Source organism: Chroicocephalus ridibundus, chromosome 2, assembly GCF_963924245.1.
Source record: "Chroicocephalus ridibundus chromosome 2, bChrRid1.1, whole genome shotgun sequence".
NCBI lineage: Eukaryota > Metazoa > Chordata > Aves > Charadriiformes > Laridae > Chroicocephalus > Chroicocephalus ridibundus.
The window spans coordinates 93,086,058-93,104,932 of record NC_086285.1 but is presented as its reverse complement, the minus strand read 5'-3'; the positions used below and the strand labels follow the sequence as shown (position 1 = coordinate 93,104,932).

The window sequence follows — 18,875 nt, the reverse complement described above, 5'->3', positions numbered from 1 at the left end:
TGCCAGGGCCCACTGCTGACTTGTCCTGAGCCTGCTGCCGACCAGCACCCTCAGATCCCTTTCTGCAGGGCTGCTCTCCAGCCACTCCTCTCCCAATTTATACTTGGGCCCAGCATTAGTCCATCCTAGGTGCAGGATCTGTCATTTGGACTTGTTAAATTTCATCCCATTGATCATAGCCCAATGCTCCAATCCATCTAGATCCCTCTGCAAGGCCTCTTGTCCCTCAAAAGAGTCAATGGTACTTCCTAGTTTGGTATCAGCAAACTTGCTAATGGTGCATTCAACTCCTGCACCCAGGTCATTGATTAAACATATTGAACAGAACTGGCCCTAGAATTGAACCCTGAGGAACACCAATGGTGACCGGTTGCCAGCCAGACATAGCCCCATTCACTACAACCCTTTGAGCACTGCCCTTCAGCCAGTTCTTCACTCAGCACACCATGAACCCGCTTATCCCACAGTTGGACAACTTGTCCAGAAGGATGCTGTCCTTCAGTCTTACTGAAATACAGAAAAACTACATCCACCACCTTCCCTTCATCCACTAGGAGGGTGACCTTATCATAGAAGGATATCAAATTAGTTATACAGGACTTTCCCCTTTGGGAACACAATGTTGATTCTGCCTGATGATTGCATTATTCTTTAAATGCCTCTCAATAGTATCCAGTATAATCTTCTCCATGATTTTTCCAGGAATGGAGGTTAGACTAACAGGTCTGTAATTCCCTGGGTCTTCCCTCGTGCCCTTTTTGCAGCTTGGAATAACGTTGGCTCACTTCCAGTCAGCAGGGACCTCCCCAGACTCCCAAGACCTTTGGCAGGTGATCGAGAGGGGTCCTGCCATAACATCCACTAGCTCCTCCAGTACTCTGGGGTGAATCCCATCAGGCCCCATGCACTTGTGAACATTCAAGCTGATACAGATGGTCCTTTACAATTTCAGTGTCCACAAATGGAAAGTCACTGTTCCCACACTTGTGGTCCTCTGACTCAGGGAACCAGGCAGCCCAAGGTTTATCAGTATTATTAAAGACTGAGGCAAAAAAGGCATTGAATGCCTCCACTTTTCCTTCATCCCTATTAGTCAGATGACAATCTTCAATGACTATTGGCCCAATGTTTTCTTTAGACCTCCTCTTGCTATTAATGTACTTAAAAAAGCCCTTCTTCTTGTCTGTCACAACACTGGCCAGTTTCAACTCTAATTGAGCTTTGGCCTTTCACATCTTCTCCCTGCATATAGGTACCACAGCTCTGTAATCTTCCTGCGAAGCCTGGCCTTGCTTCCAGAGATCATTCTTTTTTTGTTGGTTTTTTTTTCCTCTTGAGCTCCAGGAGGAGTTCCCTGTTCAGCCAAGCTGGTCTTCTGCCCTGCTTGCTTGATTTAAAATACAGTGGAATTACCTGCTCCTGTGCTTCTAAAAGGTGGTTCTTAAAAACTGACCAGCAGCAGCAGACCCTTAAGTCCTCAAAAGTAGATTCCCAGGCTACTGTGTTCCCCGAATAGCTTAGTGTTTCCTCTCCTAAAGTCAAGGGTAGCAACTCTGCTGTCCTTTTTTTCTCATTACACTGAAAATCTTAAACTCAACCGTTTCATGACCACTGTGACCAAGACAGCCATGTACCATTGCATCTCCCACAAGTCCTTCTCTGTTCACAAACAGCAAGTCTAGGAGGGCATCTTTCCTAGTTGGCACATTGAGTACTTGTGACAAGATGTTATCTTCCAGATATTTCAAGAATTTCTAAGATCTGTTTGTCACAGCAGTGTGATATTTCCAGTTGATGTCTGGAAAGTTGAAATCTCCCATATGGACAAGGGCTATCAATCCAGAAATTTCTAATTGCCTATAGAGTAACTCATCAGTGCTTACATCCTGGATAGGTGATCAGTAGTAGACACCCACTAAATGTCCTTTGTTTTCCATCCCCCTAATCCTCACCCAGAGGCTCTCAACCACATCATCACTAACTGTAAGGGCTGTACAATAACTGTAAGGGCTGTACAATCAAACCTCTCCCTTATATTCACATATACATACAATGCGACTCCTCTACCTCGCCTGCCCTGCCTATCCCTCCTGAGACCCTCCATCCCAGCACTCCAATTGTGGGAGTCATTCCACGAAGTCTCACTAATACCAATGATATCATAGCTCTGAGATGTGACCAACACTTCCACTTCATCCACTTTGTTTCTCATAACGCGTGCATTGCTGTACAAGCATTTCAGATATGCTCCTGAGCCCTTCATGCTCCCAGGAGCAGCATAAATGTTCCCATGGGCATTGCCACCCTCAGGTGATGCCATGTCAACCCTTGGCTTACCTTTGGCAATCCTGTTGGTATCCTCTTCTGCACTGATTCTAGTTTAGAGCCCTCTCGATCAGTCCTCCCAGCTCGCATCCAAAGACATGTTTTCCCCGTTAGGCTGGGTGGATCGCGTCAGGCCCCAGACCTGCAACGTTTTCCTCTACTTTATTTGAGAAGTACTAACGCAGCTGTACCTAACTCAGCAAAGCAGGCACCAGTGTTTATCATTGCTGGTATCAAATTCAGTGGATCAGCTAACAGCTATAAAGCATATAAAATGCAGGTCTGCATTTTGGATGGAAAACAAGTGTTAATACAAAGACCACCATGTGAGTACAAAAATTTTCCTTGGAAACAGAATCCAAGTTAGCTGACCAGTAGTTTACTTGGCCGTCGCACCAGCCAGTGATAATGACACAATATTTAAAATAAAAGATCTACTCGACATCAATTACACCAACACAACCAAGGGGTAATTTTCATTATAACAAAACTCTGATTAACGTCTGGCATCCTAAACATCCATAAAAACCTAGAGAGTGTGACACTACTATCTTAATTCAGATGATCTTTTGGGTTAAAACCTTGAGCACCAATCAACAGGTTTTAACATGCAGCATCACCAAAGTGGCTCGCCTGCAACTGGCTGTTCATTCAGAAAGTTCATTCGCAAGTCCCCTCTGCCAAAATAAAAAGAACAGATTCCCCACAACTTGCGAAGAAATAGCTTCTAACTAAGCTCAAAGTTTTGCAAGGCAAGGAAATATAAAATATACCCACAGCTCCTAAAGCGAGACAGGCAAGTGCAGCCCAACTGCAGCCGTGGCATCTCCAGTCTGACTTTGATACGGCTGACCTTGCTTGCTCTAGGACAATTAGCCTGAGGAAAATACGTGAAACCAAGCTGCGAATTCAGCTCGCGCCCTTTTTAGTTCTGAAAGAGGGTTACCTGTTCCTCATAAAGCACCAGGGAGATCCTGAACAAAAGATTAAAATGTTTTCAAGAGGGATCCAGGATATTTAGCTACAGGGGTAACATTTGCAATGGAAATAGAGCTACAGTCCCACAAGTTTTGAAGTTAAAAGGAGCCTAGAGACTGCAAAATACACTTAGCTTGACACACACTTTCCTACATCTATCTTACAGAGTCCAGTCTCCAATTTTATGTGATCTGTTAAGAGAAATGTAGGCCAAACATTAGTTCTTCCAAGAGAAGCTGTACTTAGTCTAGCACAACTGGTTCAAGCTGGAAACAGGCAAATTTGAAATGATTAAAGGATTACCCTTTTCCATCAATTAGCAAGAAATATAAAGCAAAAACAAAGCCAAAAAAATATCATAAAGCACTCTGTAAGAATAAATTTAACATTGTTCATACAGTAACCGAAGACATTAAGCCCAGAGTCCTGAAATACAATTTTTGTAATCATTTTTCCTACCAGAACCATACTGCAGTTTGTCATATTAGGGAATTCTTGGGAGACAGAGCAACTAAAACCTTCTTGATACATAACCTATACATCAGGAGGGTAAACCCACTGGGCATAAGACATTGCCTAGATGTACTTATTACAAAATCATGTACTGGGCATTTAGACTAAAATCTCTGAATATCCTGTCTCACACCAAAGGACTTTGTATGGGAAGATAAGAGAAATCCCATGCACACAGACGCGTTTCTAGCCATGAACGACAGACAAGAGAAACTGCTCAACAGACTAAGAAAAATGTCACCTGTTCAACTCATTTAAATCTCTAATAGGAAAAATAGAAGCACAGCCTCCTAATGCATCTTCATTTTCCTGTTTCCTGAATATTTGTCAAAACCTGAAAGCTATGGTAGTGGGCAATCCACAATGAGCACCTCAGAACTGCATTTTAGTTCTGTGGAAGAAATTTTTCCTTTAAACAAGAATATTACCTGCCCCTTCATCTCGGGGTCCACTGAAAAATCTGCTTTGGCTTTCAGGAGGTTTGTTATTCAGCTATGTATTAAGAGAACAATCAATGTAAATTACTTCTTTTGTAAATAATCAGGTTACTATAGTTACCTTGTCTGAAACGTACAATAAAAGATGCATCTCTGTGAGTCTCGTAATTGGTAGTAATCTTTGCTCTCAGTTATCTCTAGAAAGCTCTTTTAAAATTTAAATTGGTTTTAAACTTCCTGGTTTTGTAATCTTTGGGGTTTCATTTCATTTTTTATTTTATTTTAGTGGGAAAAGACACCTCAAGTAAAAATACAAAATACGGTCGTAAATGTTATTTTAGAAGGGTGAAAAATACACAACTACACATTGGGATTATTACAAAAATAAATTGCAAAACCTGCAACTGGCCTCACTTTTCAGATTTTTATATTGCATGGATGAAAACTTGCATTGATGGAGATTAAGGCTCTCTGTCCTTTTATAATCAAAATCCTTTTATACTCCTTCCTGTTCCCATATACCATTTTTATAGTCAATTGGTCAAATAATTCAGTGCAGCTGTTCAGACACCTACCTACTGCATTTTGATTCTGCAGCCATCCCGGTTGTTTAGTATCATTAAAACTATTAACAGGATGACAAAACATGCTATGACTGAACTTCTACGTTTCCATTTCTCGCTTTTTTCCAGGCTATAGGACATATAACTACATTCTGAAAAAAATAATCTGCAGAGAACTGCAAAACCAGAATATTAGGCTATGTGTTTATGGAAAAAAAATTGGGCTTCATCCTACATCTTTTACAACTAAGCCTGCACATTCAGCACAGATATGAGTAGTTAAGAATTAGGTATGCTGAAAACAATGAAATTTTATATGCTTAAGAAAAGCATCAGCCAATTCAATTTTTGTTTACATTGCAACATGAAGGAAGCTAATATACATATAGCCTTGATCTTTGAAAACATGTTTATATTTTAGTCTAAAGAGATATAAGCAGTAAGAATGAAGTATATATTTAGTCAAAATAAAAACAGCCATCAGACTTTGCTGCAGTTGAATGGTTGCATACAAAAGGAAAATTATTCTTCGGTACCTAAACCGCCAAGTTATTTTTAAAATATTTTTAAAATCTGCATCTAGAATTCTCCTTTAGAAATATTCACATATTCAATACACTTGGATGTAATTCATGAAGTGTAACTGCACTTTCGTTTTATCTTTGGGCTTGCAAAGCAATCAGTATTACACACACACAAAAAAGTGATCTCACTTATTACTTCAAGGCATTCAGGTCAGAGATGGAACATAGCACAACTAAATAAACATTTCAGCATTTAAAACTATAAGACTAGATTTTGTAAATAAGCAGCCAGCTTTTGACTTTGGCATCTCTCTGAAAAAACAAACACTGAAAACCCTTCCAGACCCAGAAGCTTCCACTGCTTTTACATGGAACTGCTGATGACTGCCAGCTGCATGACTCCATTGACTCAGAAGTAAAGAAAACAACATAATTACTGGGGTAAGGTAAACTCCAGCAACACGTTTCCATCCTTGAATTCAGTTGGAACGTTGAGATTTGTTCCACTACTTTGATTTGATGTCCCTCGGAGAGCTGGTAAGTTATGCTTCTGTTGCAGCTCTCCATTATTGTGACTGCACAAACACAAACTCCCGGGTTCTCCACCCGCTCCTATAAAGAGAAATCTAAGTCTGAAGCAGCATTTCAAGCTGTTAATATTCCAACTCACGGTATTCAAACTGTGATCCATGAAGACTCAGTTGACCGACAGTGCAGATCAAACATCTCCTTGGCTTGACTAAGGAAAGCTGAGTATACATTAATGGTACATTAGCAAACTTTAAAGAATTTGAGGAATGTCATGTGGATATTACCTGTTGGTGACCAAGGTAAAGAGAGACAATTTTTACAATGAGATATGGTGTATGTTTTTGAAATGTCTGAAAACCAGCACTATAAACGCTACTAAGAACATAACTACAGAAAATCAAAATAACAGTGCTGAGTGACCAAGTTAGGATCTCAGTTGTCTTTCTGTCTCTGCCTCTAACAGTTGCACAAAAACATGACAGCTTTGGACAAGAACTCCAATACTGAGGAAAAAGTGTTCAAAAGTGAAGAGGGCTTAGCCATGAAACGACTCAAAGGAAACTTTGTACAGATCTTAATGAGAAAAGGAGACCATCACATAGAAAAGAATGGTAAGAATTCTTGTCTGCAGACCAGCAGCATTACAGCCACACAGGAACTCTTATTGTATGGAACAGATTTTGAGGGCTTTGGCACAGCGAGCCCCTCCAAGTCTATGTGAACATGTGATCATAAATTTGTAAATACTTTTAAATACTCATGCTGGTTTGGGGTGGTTTTTTTGGTCGTAACATTAGTGTCCCCAACTTTTTCAGTAAAAAAAAAAATAAAAAAAATAGAGAGTGTGAAATGGATTCAATATATATTTAAGAACAAAACATTGTCTTGCTTAACTGATGAGCATTAAAAAAAAGGCTTGGCTGCCTTACCATTAAGCAACTTAACTCCAGAGAGTTTCATCATCATCTCATCTTTCCCCTTTCTTTTATGCTTTGGCCAGTAAAGCACGTAACTGCAAATAGTATTTGCAAAAGAAGTTTTTCCCATGATAACAGGAGTCAGAAGATGGAAGTGGGACTGCAAAGTAGTACTATTGCTGACAGTTATACCTTTAAAATATGCTACAAAGGCTGTCATACACAGAACTTATTTTACTGTTTCAGTTTACCATTGACAGACACAATAAACTCAGCCTTCTATTACACTTTTCTTACAGACACTAAAAATTATAAACTTATCCAAAGACTCTATCAAATAAAGATAGCCGAGTTCCCAGATAAGGCATGTTCAATTATTCATGACTGAATAATTCTGAAAGATTCATAAAATGGTACTTATTTGCTGGAGAACGTCATGCAGCTACTGGTCATTACTGCATGAGGTGTAAAATTTTATAGTTAAAATCCTAATGGTATCAACAATTTGCCTGTTACGCATACACAATTTCTTCACGCAAGCTGATTCCTTAGTGCTACTCTATAATGACAGGTGGCAGGTTTTTTACTGGTCAGGCTTTAATCCTATGAGCTCCAGCTCTGGCATCCCCTGGTTCTCTAGCCTAGAAAAGTCGATTTAATCAAAAGCTCTGCTTTCACAGCAAAATTAATGGTTTCAATGTATCTGAACATAATCCACAATAAAAACTAAGTGAAAGAGAGATATAAGGTAGTGATTTTTTTTACGCCCCCCTCTGAGATACAGCTTGATGTAAGCTTTTTTATATTTGGAAAATTTTGCCGAGTAACCAATAACTGTACATTTAGGTGTTTTCATATGGTTTAGCCTTTTTTTTTTTTTTTGTAAATGCAACTTAGTTGAATTGTTGGTTAGAATGAACACCAAAGAAAGACTCAAATGCTGGGTCTAACAACACCAACAGCAAAACTGTCACTGAAAATTTTGAGGGTTCAGATTAGCAACAGGTTTGCCTATTTCCAATCAATTTTCATATCAAAGTTCTGAAGAAAAGCACTGCTAAACCAAATCCTCTAAACTTTCAGTTCAAAGAAATGTGTATTCAGTTATACATTTTAAAATCTTCAGCTCTTGGATTCAAAGGTGTACAATGTAGAGTGCGCTCTGAAAAGGAAACTAAAAATTACAGTTTTACTTATTAAAAACTTCATTTTTTTCATAGTGTTAACAAAAAATATCTTATTGAAATTGCATCCACTTTCTAATGGACTTTATAATAAATGTTTAATTATTCATAAGACTTCAGGAATATATCCTAATTCAAGTAGATAAAAAAGCAAGTGTTAAAGTATCGGTGTATGTAACTTTTTCAAAATATTAAAATTTATACGCATTGCTATTTCAAAGTACAAACTGTTTCGCTGGTGTGAATAAACATGGAGATCTAGCATATAATATTTTTGTTGCAGTTAAAACAGAAGAAAATTTTTATTTAACAGCTGAAAATGCAGACATCACATATAACCTAGTCCACACCACTGTTACCCAATGATTCATCTCCTGTATAACAAGACTATAACAGGAAATGCCACTAGGTCTTAATTTAATTATGTGGCTTAACACTATGACTGATCAACTAGTTCTTATGCAGCAGGCATAGCAATAGCATTGTCCTACAAAGCTGAACATCTGGTCTAACTAAATGCACTTTTGGGACTAAGAAGCCATCTGCCCAGTGAAGGTTTGACTTTTTTACTGCAAGTATCCATACCAGTTCAATTCTTTCTATTTACATTTAATCCCATACCACGCAGTTCCCCTTCACCTTTCTTTATGGCATAGGTCATGAGCATAACTGTAGTTAAAGAAGCTTGCTGGTTTGAACACATCTGTATCACACTTGTGTCTAACCCTATTTGACAACAGCAAAGGTGCACTAGTCTGGTGTAGGACAGAACTTCAGTTTTGCTTTATTTTATTTATTTATTTTATTATTATTTATATTAAGAAAAAGACTAGGAATATGCACTGACAGCTGTTGCCTGTTCGTTAAAACTTGCTGTAATCAAGCACAATGAAGTTCATCCATGTTATAAATCAAATTAACCTCTCAATCAGGGATGAGTTCAACTATAAAAAATAATCTAACAAACATGTAAATAGTGGGCTATATAAGCCATATAAGACTACTTTCCCCAATAGTCTTTTAAGTTACTTATGTCCTTGAAACTGTGGCTTTGACTTGTTGCTTGCAGGTGCTGATTCAGACTGTGATGGCTCTGAATCTGCAAAAAGAAAAGATTAAAGTTCTTACGATAACTTCAACCATAATAAAAAGATCAACTAAAATTTTCAGTTTCTCTCTCACGTCAACGTGCATACAAATTCCAGTACTTTTAATTTTTAACTGACACGATAGACAAGCTAACTACAAAGTTTGCAGTACAATGCAAATCTATAACCCAACACAAATGGATTATAGATTTACATTTTGAATGGATTGTATCTCCTAGCTGATGTGTCTTGGACTTCTGCCGTGCAAGAGATAACAGAGAAAGCTCCATCTCGAAAGGGAGCTGCAAGGTGCTTATGTTGCCAATTGCTTTAGGTGAGCAGACAAAAGTACCCAAGCAGGAAGAAAATACAAGCACTGCCCTCAGTGCATACCTGAAAGAATTAAAAGAACAAGGTTAAAACTGAATCAAGGTAGATGTCTGGATGAAGCCACACTGCTAGGAGCATTAAAAAAATATCTCCTTTTACATTGAGATACAGAATCAAAATAGCTATGATTGACAAAGGAGGGCAATACAACCAAAGCAGGTGATACTTAAGAATTTGTGAAAGAAAAGCATTTAAAAAATAAGATGTTATCTATATATCAAGCTAAGCAGCATACTGACTTTTCAGCAGTGTTTGCAGTATACCCATCATTTTGTTCGCTATGCCTAAGTGGTATAACCAAACCAATACCATGATTACTCTGAAAAATCTTCATCTTTCTTTATATCCCAATTAGAGGCACATTTCACATTAAAGAAATCAACTATCACCAAATGAACGAATTTGAGGTTTCAAAAATCCCAAATCCCTTTATTTGACTCACGATAATGGAAAAGAAAAATGTCAGCACACAAGGAAGTTAAATAGAATATGAAGACAAAAGAATATTCACGATTTCCTTTCCTGCTAAGGAAGAGCACTTCTAGGCTCCACGGTTGAACTATTAGGTCACTGCACCTCCCAAGGCAGCATCCTTTGGATGATCGGAGTTTGGACACTTAAGTTGACTTTGAAGAGTTGCTTCTCAGGTTATGCACCCTCTTTCAGGTCCAGACTGAGATCTGGCTTCATGCCTTACTTTTATAGCGGTCTTCTGAACAATAACACACAACAACTAGTTTTCTGTTTGCCTGTTTTCTTCCATTACTCACCTGGAGGAAGAGGTTCTGCACACACAAAAAGAATAAAATAAATAAAAAAAATTACTGTATATATTTTAATGGAAGACACAAAGATGAATTCAGGAAGTGCTAAAGTGTCACCGAAACTAAATTAACTGGCCTCTAAGACTTCCACACATTGATATATCAAAGTCAAGGGAGTCATGGCAATCCCTAGTGTATACACAAGCATTCACTGATACAAATTAAAAAAAAAAAAAAAATCTGGAGTTTGCAATATGTATGTTCAAAAGCATTTTAAAAGGTTGCTATACAAAACTGATATACTCACCATGGTTACCAAGTCACTGTAAAAAGCCTAAGCAAAAGGTCTTTGACAGAAGTAAGGGGAATTGTCCACCCTTTAACCTTTATATCCAAGTGTTTTCAAGTAATGCATTTCTTAGCTATTACCATTGTGCATAACAAAGTGAGGTTCGAAATCACAGGTAAACATTGGATAACTTTTTTTCTCTTTAATAAAACTGTTGCAACTCCACTGTCTTCAACAATGCACATATATTTATTTTGAGACTTTTTTTTTTGAGCTGTGATCTATTTCTTAAACATGAATATCAATGACATTTGTCACAAGTTTTGAGAAAAATATCAGGGGCTAAAACAAACAGGCAACAAATATTTTATGGTCTGCTTAAATTTAGGTAGGAGGACGGCTGTGTGTCTGCAGCATTTTACAACAAGATGTCACGCAGAAGCCCTTAGATTGGAACAGAGCATACTTCTGCAGTTGTAAAGATGAAAAAAATCCTTGAAAGACCCGGCCTTCGATGACCACAAACAGGAGCACTCCTTTCTATAGCTGGTCACTGGGTATTGTAAGCTAAGTGTGGTAATTCAGGAAGTCTCACCACATTCAAAGAGAACCACAAAAGTTATTCAGCTGCCTTCTGCTGTTACCTTGAGATCCCAACTCACTTTAAAAGAAACAGCTTTCAATAATTTTACCTTTGGACTGCTCACTATTTTCTGATGTTTCTTGAGTCTTTTTTTCCCATCCAGTACACTGTTGTAACCAGTCAGTCCCATAACCATTGCTAATTAGTTTGCTAAAGTTTACTGCTTCATTTTTTCTCTGAGCAGGCCTGTAAGTCCAAACATATTAAGCAAAACAATAACATAAGTTATCAAAAATGGGGATTAGGTGGGAAAAATTTATTTTGCACAGAAAGGACAATAGCCTTATAACATGATTTTTTTCTAAGTAACTAAACATATATTCTACATGTAATCAACCAAAAAAAAACAAAAACAAAACACCAAGAAAACCCACAAAAACCAACCAAACAAAAAAAGCAACAAAGCATGCAACTATGCCTGATTCAGTAACATATAATTTTACATGAGAAGAGCCATCCATTTTATTGGAATTTAACATGTATAATACTTACACAGCTTTGGTCTTAGAGATGAAAAAGGGAAATCACACAAAGAATGTGTAAGTAAAAAAGGCTGACAATACTCATTCTGTGCTGTATGAAGCTGAAATTTTGCCACAGATTTGCTCCTAAATTCATTAGACAGTTTAATCACTTTTTTTGCAGCATTAACATATTTCTAAAACATACTGGGATTACTGGTGATTGTGTAATAAATAGCTTTCCTATAGGAGTTAAAGTGCTATTAGTTTAGTTGTTTGTAAAACTATTTTAGTATCGCACATGATAGCAAGTTGAGTAGCACTAAGGATCCACAAGTCCATACACATATCCATTGATGTCTGCAGTTTCACGAGGAGTGATATTACTTGCATGCACAAATAGTTGCAGGCTTCGAAGTTTAATGAATTTCATAAGCATACTACTTACATAGGTGGGAATGAAAGTTTATTTTTCCCACTAAATTCCTTGTTTGTAGAAACATTCGGCATTCTGCTTGGATATTTAGGGTTTATAGCTGGGAGCTTTACCTGTGTTAGAGAAATCTTAACTTAATAAAAGGAGTTATGATAAAAATAACCAATAGTCTTTAAAGACTATTTACAGCTTCCTTCACTGCATGAAGAAAAAAGGGGGAAAGAAGTCGTGAAGATAGCACAAAATTTCAGACCTTATTAACACAGTTTGTGTGTTATACTAATATATCCTTTCAATAAGAACCTACATATTATTTGACCATTTTCCCTTTTAAACTTGCAACACAGGAGAACACCCCATAGGATAAGAGATACTACTTGCAGGTTATTGAAAAAAAAAAAACAAAAAACATCAGGACACGGTAACTATAAGTGAAGTGTATTGCTCTGTAAATTTAAAAATAAAGATACTAGACTAAAGTCTAGTAATTAAAGAGTTAATTAAAGGGCAGGGGGAGAGGAAAAGCCTAGAGAGATTTTGTCTATAGATAGACAAAAGGCACAAATGTCAAAACGGAAGTCAAGGAAAAATGGGGAAAGACAAGGCAACGAGGAAAGACCTGAAGGCTGCTAGCAAGTCTCGCATGTTGTTTTAATGTTGTCTTTCTTTTCTTGCTATTAAATGAGACAGGCTAGAAAACTTGCAGGTACCAAAACATTCCCTACCGTTCCAATCAGCAAACAAAAAAAAGTGACAAAAGGGGCAAGGGAACAGATCAAAATTTGGGTTTGGAGGGCACCTGCAATCCTATCAGGTGCTGTTTGTTAATTTGCTGGGCAAATTCAGCATTAAAAGCAGACCCTTGTGCCACTACACCCCCATGGTTATAGCTGAGGAGGCATTTCACTTTGACAAGCCTCTATTTCATAGCTGTCCAGTTTCCCAGATAAAGCAAGCTATGCAAGACATTTTTTACATGTTCTTGGTTTAAAGCGTTCTCTCCCTTTGTGAAGGAATGGCAACAACATACCCTAAAAATTACTATCTAAATTCATTATACATCCACAGATGCAAAAAACCACATGTATTGTGCCTGGTATATAAAGAACAATGGATACCTGCAGCCAGCATGGAAACCTAAAAGCCCTTAGATGAAATCCTGGATCCCCTGCGATCAAGGGCGAAATTCTAGATTACATTCCAAATCTCTCTCTAATGATTTGGAGAAATCATGACCTCAGATGAGTAATCCTTTTGCTACAGCACATACGTACATATGCATGTATGCATATATACACCTACATTTCAGGCAAGTGCCTAAAAGAGATGACTTCAGACATGAAGTAGTAATCTTAATGGTGCCACAGGAAGATTACCTAATGCTGATACTAACCCTGATACCACCCCCAGCTGATCTTCCATCCAGACACAGGTCTGCCTCTTTCTTAAGGTCATAGCATTTTCAATCCAACCCGGCTGGTCCACATGATGCACAGACCAAAGGATGCTTCCACCTGGGCCAGTAGTCCATCACTTTGCCATGAGCACAAAGGCTAAATCCTTCATGCACTAACACGTCTCTGCCGCTTTGCAAAATTCCCAGAATGAGAACTATCCCTGTGGTTAAAGCTTTAGGGAGCAACTACAGGATCCATCCTAAGGCATGGAGAAACACGTAATGGTCCCCCTGATATCCAGTCCTCCTCTATGCAGTGACAACCATAACACAAGGAACAGTCAAGATTCTAATACTTCAGAACAAAGTGGCATAAAGGCCTAAAGCTCCAGAGCAAGGGCCCACTTGGGAACAGTGTTTTCCAAACTGAGTACAACAGGTACCCTTAGAGGTTAAAGTGTTTTTGCACTTGTCCCTGAGGGAGTCCTTTGGGATTTATTGCCATGATTGCATCACACATCTCTCTCATGAACAACTGCTTAGTCAGGCTGGACTGAAAAATATTTTCAATACGTTCAGTCTCAGTTCTTGAAGGAGTATCATCACATAGTCAAACAAATAAATTGAATACTCCTTAGAAATGTGCCTGTGGTGTTTTGGAATACAACTCTTACATTTCAACACACAAGATATACAGTGAGAAAACTAAAATCAAGACTGTTTGGTAGGGCTAGTTCCATTGTCTTACTTGAAGACTCTTCAGGAAGGTACTCTTAAAGCACGGGACAGAAACCTCCTATAAAAGGAGATACAAGAAATAGCTGTGAAAGAAGCACCATGTGATGTTTCAAGATACATGAGACACGTTTCAGGGTACAAGAAAAGTATTGTGAAGGACAGCCATTTCAAAGATGGTGGTGCGGAGGTAGAGCTAAAGCTAAGAGATACAGAATGTGCCTTCTTAGGCACCTAATCTTAAAGAAAAAGGTTTGGTAGGTTCAGGACTTTAGACAAAACTCGACTTCAGCTTCCAGAAGAGCAGTATAAATTATGTATCAGGGCCTCAGCAGACTTGGAATCTGAGATGAATATATAACATATATTCACTTTGTATTTGGTGATAAATAAAACACGTGGGAACTTTCACTGACACGACTGAATGAAACTGGGTCTTGATCAAACTCCACCCAAACAGAAATGGACCTCAGTCTCACTTTACCAGTTACCACATGGACTTGAATTACACTTACTGTTATCAAAGTTAAATTTGACTCTTAGAGCACTGAAGATAAATAGTTCTTACATAAGGGAGCGAGTGAAAGCACTTCCTCTCCCCCCTAGTTGGATCCTCTAAGAGGCTCTGTGTCAGGCTAAGTTTCTATTCTCAGTGCCTTAAATTTCTGATTGAAAAAAGCTTCACCTACAAGCATCAAGCAAATTATAGTTTAAGCATACATTGCTTTTTTACATGTTTCCACAGATTAAGTAAACATTCACAGGCCTATACAGAAATAAGGTCTTCCCATTTACACAAGCCATCATGCAGAATTTGCATTAATTACTCATCTCAGCAAAGACTAAGAACTTTTTTCTTAAAGTGTCCAACATATGCCCCTCTGTTCAAGAAAGAAGGTACTTGTGTTCAAGTACATAAATGCCTTTCCATGGATTCTCCACAGACCCATGGTAAATGAGGCAAACAAGATTACGGAGGATATTTAAAAAAAGATAAGACTTCAGCATCTGAATCAGGCAGGGACAGGGAGGATAAGAGAGGGACATTTCCAGGACAAAACACCTAGATCATCACAGAAAGGTTTGTTCTGGGCATAGCTTGCGCTATACGTATTTTGCCTTGGATACATCTTCCATTCAAAGACAGCTAGTGCAGTATCTTTGGGGACTCTCTTGCATTTCAAACTAAAACAAACACCTTTTTTGGACCAGTCTTCTGTTCCATCCTCCTTCTTCTTTCCTCCTTTCCTAAGATGCCTAAACAAGAACTTTGTTCACCAACACTGAATTGCAGGGGAAATAAAGCATAAGACGACAGAAACTTAACTATCAGCTTTCATTCACTCTTAAATATACACACCATACAATGTGACTGGAAACTGCATTTCTAGTTCACATGCTATACCTGCAGCACCTAAGAGAAACACAGCTTTCTTCTCATTCTCTAACTGCAATATAAAAATTGCTTCTGAAATACAGAAACTGGGGTGGACTACAGCTTCCCTTCTATAAGAACCCACAGGCCCAGCTGGAAGTGTCTTCACAAGCTCTACAAAGCATCGTCACAGAGTCTCTCTCCATCTTACCTTCTTTTTCTCTGTGTTTTCTTTGTCCTCAGCATCCCGCTGCCAAACGCTTTTCATATCAAAATCAAAAGGCCCTCTTCTTGTCTCATAATTGTTACCATGATGGTCACCAGCCTTAAACTCTCTGTGAATCATATAGTCTGGTAGAGAAGAAACGTAGCTCCTGCAGGCAAAGATTTAATGCTTGTTCGTACAAGGGATACATATCTTGCACTTTAGTGCAAGGTGAAGAGAGAACCCAAGAAGTTACGCAGGGTCTCAGCAGACTTACCGTGGCTCATCAGTTGCTGGGGATTTGGAACAGTGAGTATACCAGTCAGGTGCAGCATATGCTGCTGAAGAAGTCTTCATTGGCACAGAAGCGTCGTGCTTCAGTAGGTCTTGAGAGAAAAAGACAAAAGCCACTACTTTTCTGACTTCTTATCTGGCTGCAAAAGCATTAGCTTTGTTTTCAGGCTGCTGTTTTATCAGGAAGAAATGCCTGCTCTATTCAGTAAGGATCATTTCTCCCCTTTGATAAAATGGACAGTCAGAACCTTGCAGCATTGCATTCCACTTGTACGTTGTTTATCTTGCTCTAAATGCTTTGAAATGTTTCTACCCATCTGTTAATTCATATTTCTGGATTTGTCACCCTGCTCTAAGCGTGTGTGCAAGGAACCTGCTGAAGTCCGTCAAGCCTCCTTCTTCCAGAAAGGAAATGGAAAACTGTAGATCACTTTAGTACAAGAACAGAGTTATGTACAGCACTGTAACAAACTGAATGCCATCACAAAAACCACTTTGTAAACCTCTAGCAAGCTTTCTGATTATGCTTTTTTGTGACATCATTTTCACCAGACTGCCACTTAAATGGCCCAAGCTTAAATTATAAAGACACCACACAAATGCAGCTAAACCATCATCATCTACTTAATCGATACACAGTGCAAACAAAACTACGCATTTTGCTAAAAGGTACCTATACACAATAGATTGCAAGGATGTCTCGATAAGGTGACCTCTTATGTCACATTTGCTACCACTCATTTTTTCTATAGGTTAATTTCAAAACTCTAGAGGATTCTTCTGTAGTGTCTCCAAGAGCATTCTACCACCACACTCAAGCAAAGCCAAAGAAAACAAAGGAAAAACAAACAAGCAAGAGAGATGCTCACCAGGTCGGCCTCCTTGCTTTGCCAGCCTGACGTAAGCTGAATCAGTCTCCTTGATCCACTTCCTGCGGCACCCAGACACGGCTTCATGGGGAGCTTTTGCAAGGTCACCAAGACCCCGAATCTGGGATGTTGGAGGAAGCATGGTCTTCGAGGTTACTGACTTCTCTGGTCGTTTCAGTGGCATGTGGTATTACTGTCCTGTGAGAACAGAAAAGAAAATATTTATGGTAAAATCTAACTGCCAGCATCCCATTTTCAGGCATCAAGCCCACCTGAAACTTGAGCGACATACTGCATTTCCGCTTGGAAGAAGACCAGGCTCGCTTTTTCTGGGGGATATAATACATGCAACTTCTAGAGGATCAGATGCAACAAGGAAATACCTTGTTTTTGAAACAGCATTCAAGTTTTCACGGGAAGTGTTCCTATACAGGGGATCATGCGTCTTCAAGCAGAAAACTACTTTCAAGGACACCAAGAGCAGCCAGAGGCACAGAAGACAGCTGAAAACACTTTTAAGCCTTTGCTTTCTTTTCCTCCTCACCCGTTAACAAAAGCAAAGGCAGTACCTGTCCTTCTGCAGCTCTTCATTTGTAGACAACCAGACCCAACCCCCAAAGCACCCCAAATTAAAAAATAAACAAACAAACAAAAAACCCCACCTCAACAAAACACCGTACCTCCCGAGACATTCCTTTCCCAGTTTCTAGTGCGCAAACAGAAAATACACATAAATCCTCCTTAACGGGAAGATGAGGCGGCAGACAAGAAAGCCAGCCTAAGGAATCACTCTATGAAAGGTGCCCAGGACACTTACTGAAGCGGGTCCGAGCGCGGCACACGCCGTTTCGCGGGTGTCAGTAAACTACCTTACGGCAGGCATCCCACTGGGGAGCTCTCGGTGTGAGACACGAGTGCTTGCTATGCTGAACCGCAGCTCCAGGACACAAAACGACCGCGACCAGCCGGGGCAGAGAAACCGGCTACAGGAGCCAGCGAAGGGGATGCCGTTGCCCGCAGCTCCCTCGCTTGCCCACCGAGCCCCCTTCTGACGGCAGACGGGGGCAGGCCTCAGGGCGGAGCGAGGCTCACGCCGGGAGGCAGAGCGGGACAGCCCGCTTGATGCCCCCTCCCCTCCGCGGGAGGCTGAGGGCAGCACCGCCGGGACAGGTCCGGGCTACTCCCGCTCCTCGCAGCCGGCGCCTGGCTCGGGGGGAGGCGGGGAAGCGCACCGGGCCGCCCCCGCCTGCAGAGGGCCGCCCGCCAGCTGTCCGCGGCGGATAACGGACCGTTCTCCCGCTGCCGTCCGCGCCGCCCGTCCCCCTGGCAACAACGGCCGAGGCCCGCCCCCGCTCCCTCCTCAGGCGAGCCGCCGCCATCTTCTTCTGGCCCCGTGGGCAAGCAGCTGAGTCCCTCGCCCTTTCCTTTCCGTCCGCTGGCTGTGCTGGGATGGCTCTACCTCTTCCCACCCTGTGCTGGGAGAGGACCTGAGACCTCTCGGGGTCCTAGCTGTGCTTGGGTCGCCCCTGAGGAGCTCACACAGTGTGAAGCGCTGCGTGACCGCGTTGCAGGCTGTCACAAAAATGGTCCTCAGGGTGCAAAATAGGGGTATTCCAGAGGTGCATGCAGCCTGTTCTACTTATTCCTTCAGTTTCCTGGCTTCCTAGGCAGCTCAACTACTATCGGGCAGGTTCGTGCTGCACTTCCAAGGGTGGTTTTGTTACAGGTCCTTTCGTGATACCACCCTGAGAAGTTCCATTGCTGTGAAGCTGCTTGCTTCGTACCCACAGATTGAATTTTTGAAGTGGTTGGCACATTGAAGTCTGGGGCAGGAGGACTCTAATACCGATCAAAACTCAAAGAACTCAAGTCATCGCAAGCAAGCCAGTGCTTTGCTGAAACCTGTGCAGGCCCAAATCTGCCTAATCATTGTTCTTTGTCAGCTGGTGACATCCTTT

The 18,875-nt window shown here is 40.2% G+C and overlaps 1 protein-coding gene across 1 annotated transcript; it reads right to left on the bottom strand.

Moving 5' to 3' along the window:
* Positions 1-8,810: 8,810 nt before the first annotated feature.
* C2H7orf57 (chromosome 2 C7orf57 homolog) lies at positions 8,811-18,105 on the bottom strand. The gene is made up of 8 exons (XM_063323972.1): positions 17,735-18,105; positions 16,918-17,115; positions 16,032-16,140; positions 15,761-15,923; positions 12,056-12,156; positions 11,196-11,332; positions 10,221-10,235; positions 8,811-9,071 (listed from the first exon to the last, which is right to left on the bottom strand). The coding sequence occupies exons 2-8, from the start codon at positions 17,099-17,101 to the stop codon at positions 8,998-9,000; spliced, it is 783 nt and encodes a 260-aa protein (XP_063180042.1). The 5' UTR covers positions 17,102-17,115; positions 17,735-18,105; the 3' UTR covers positions 8,811-8,997.
* Positions 18,106-18,875: the final 770 nt, after the last annotated feature.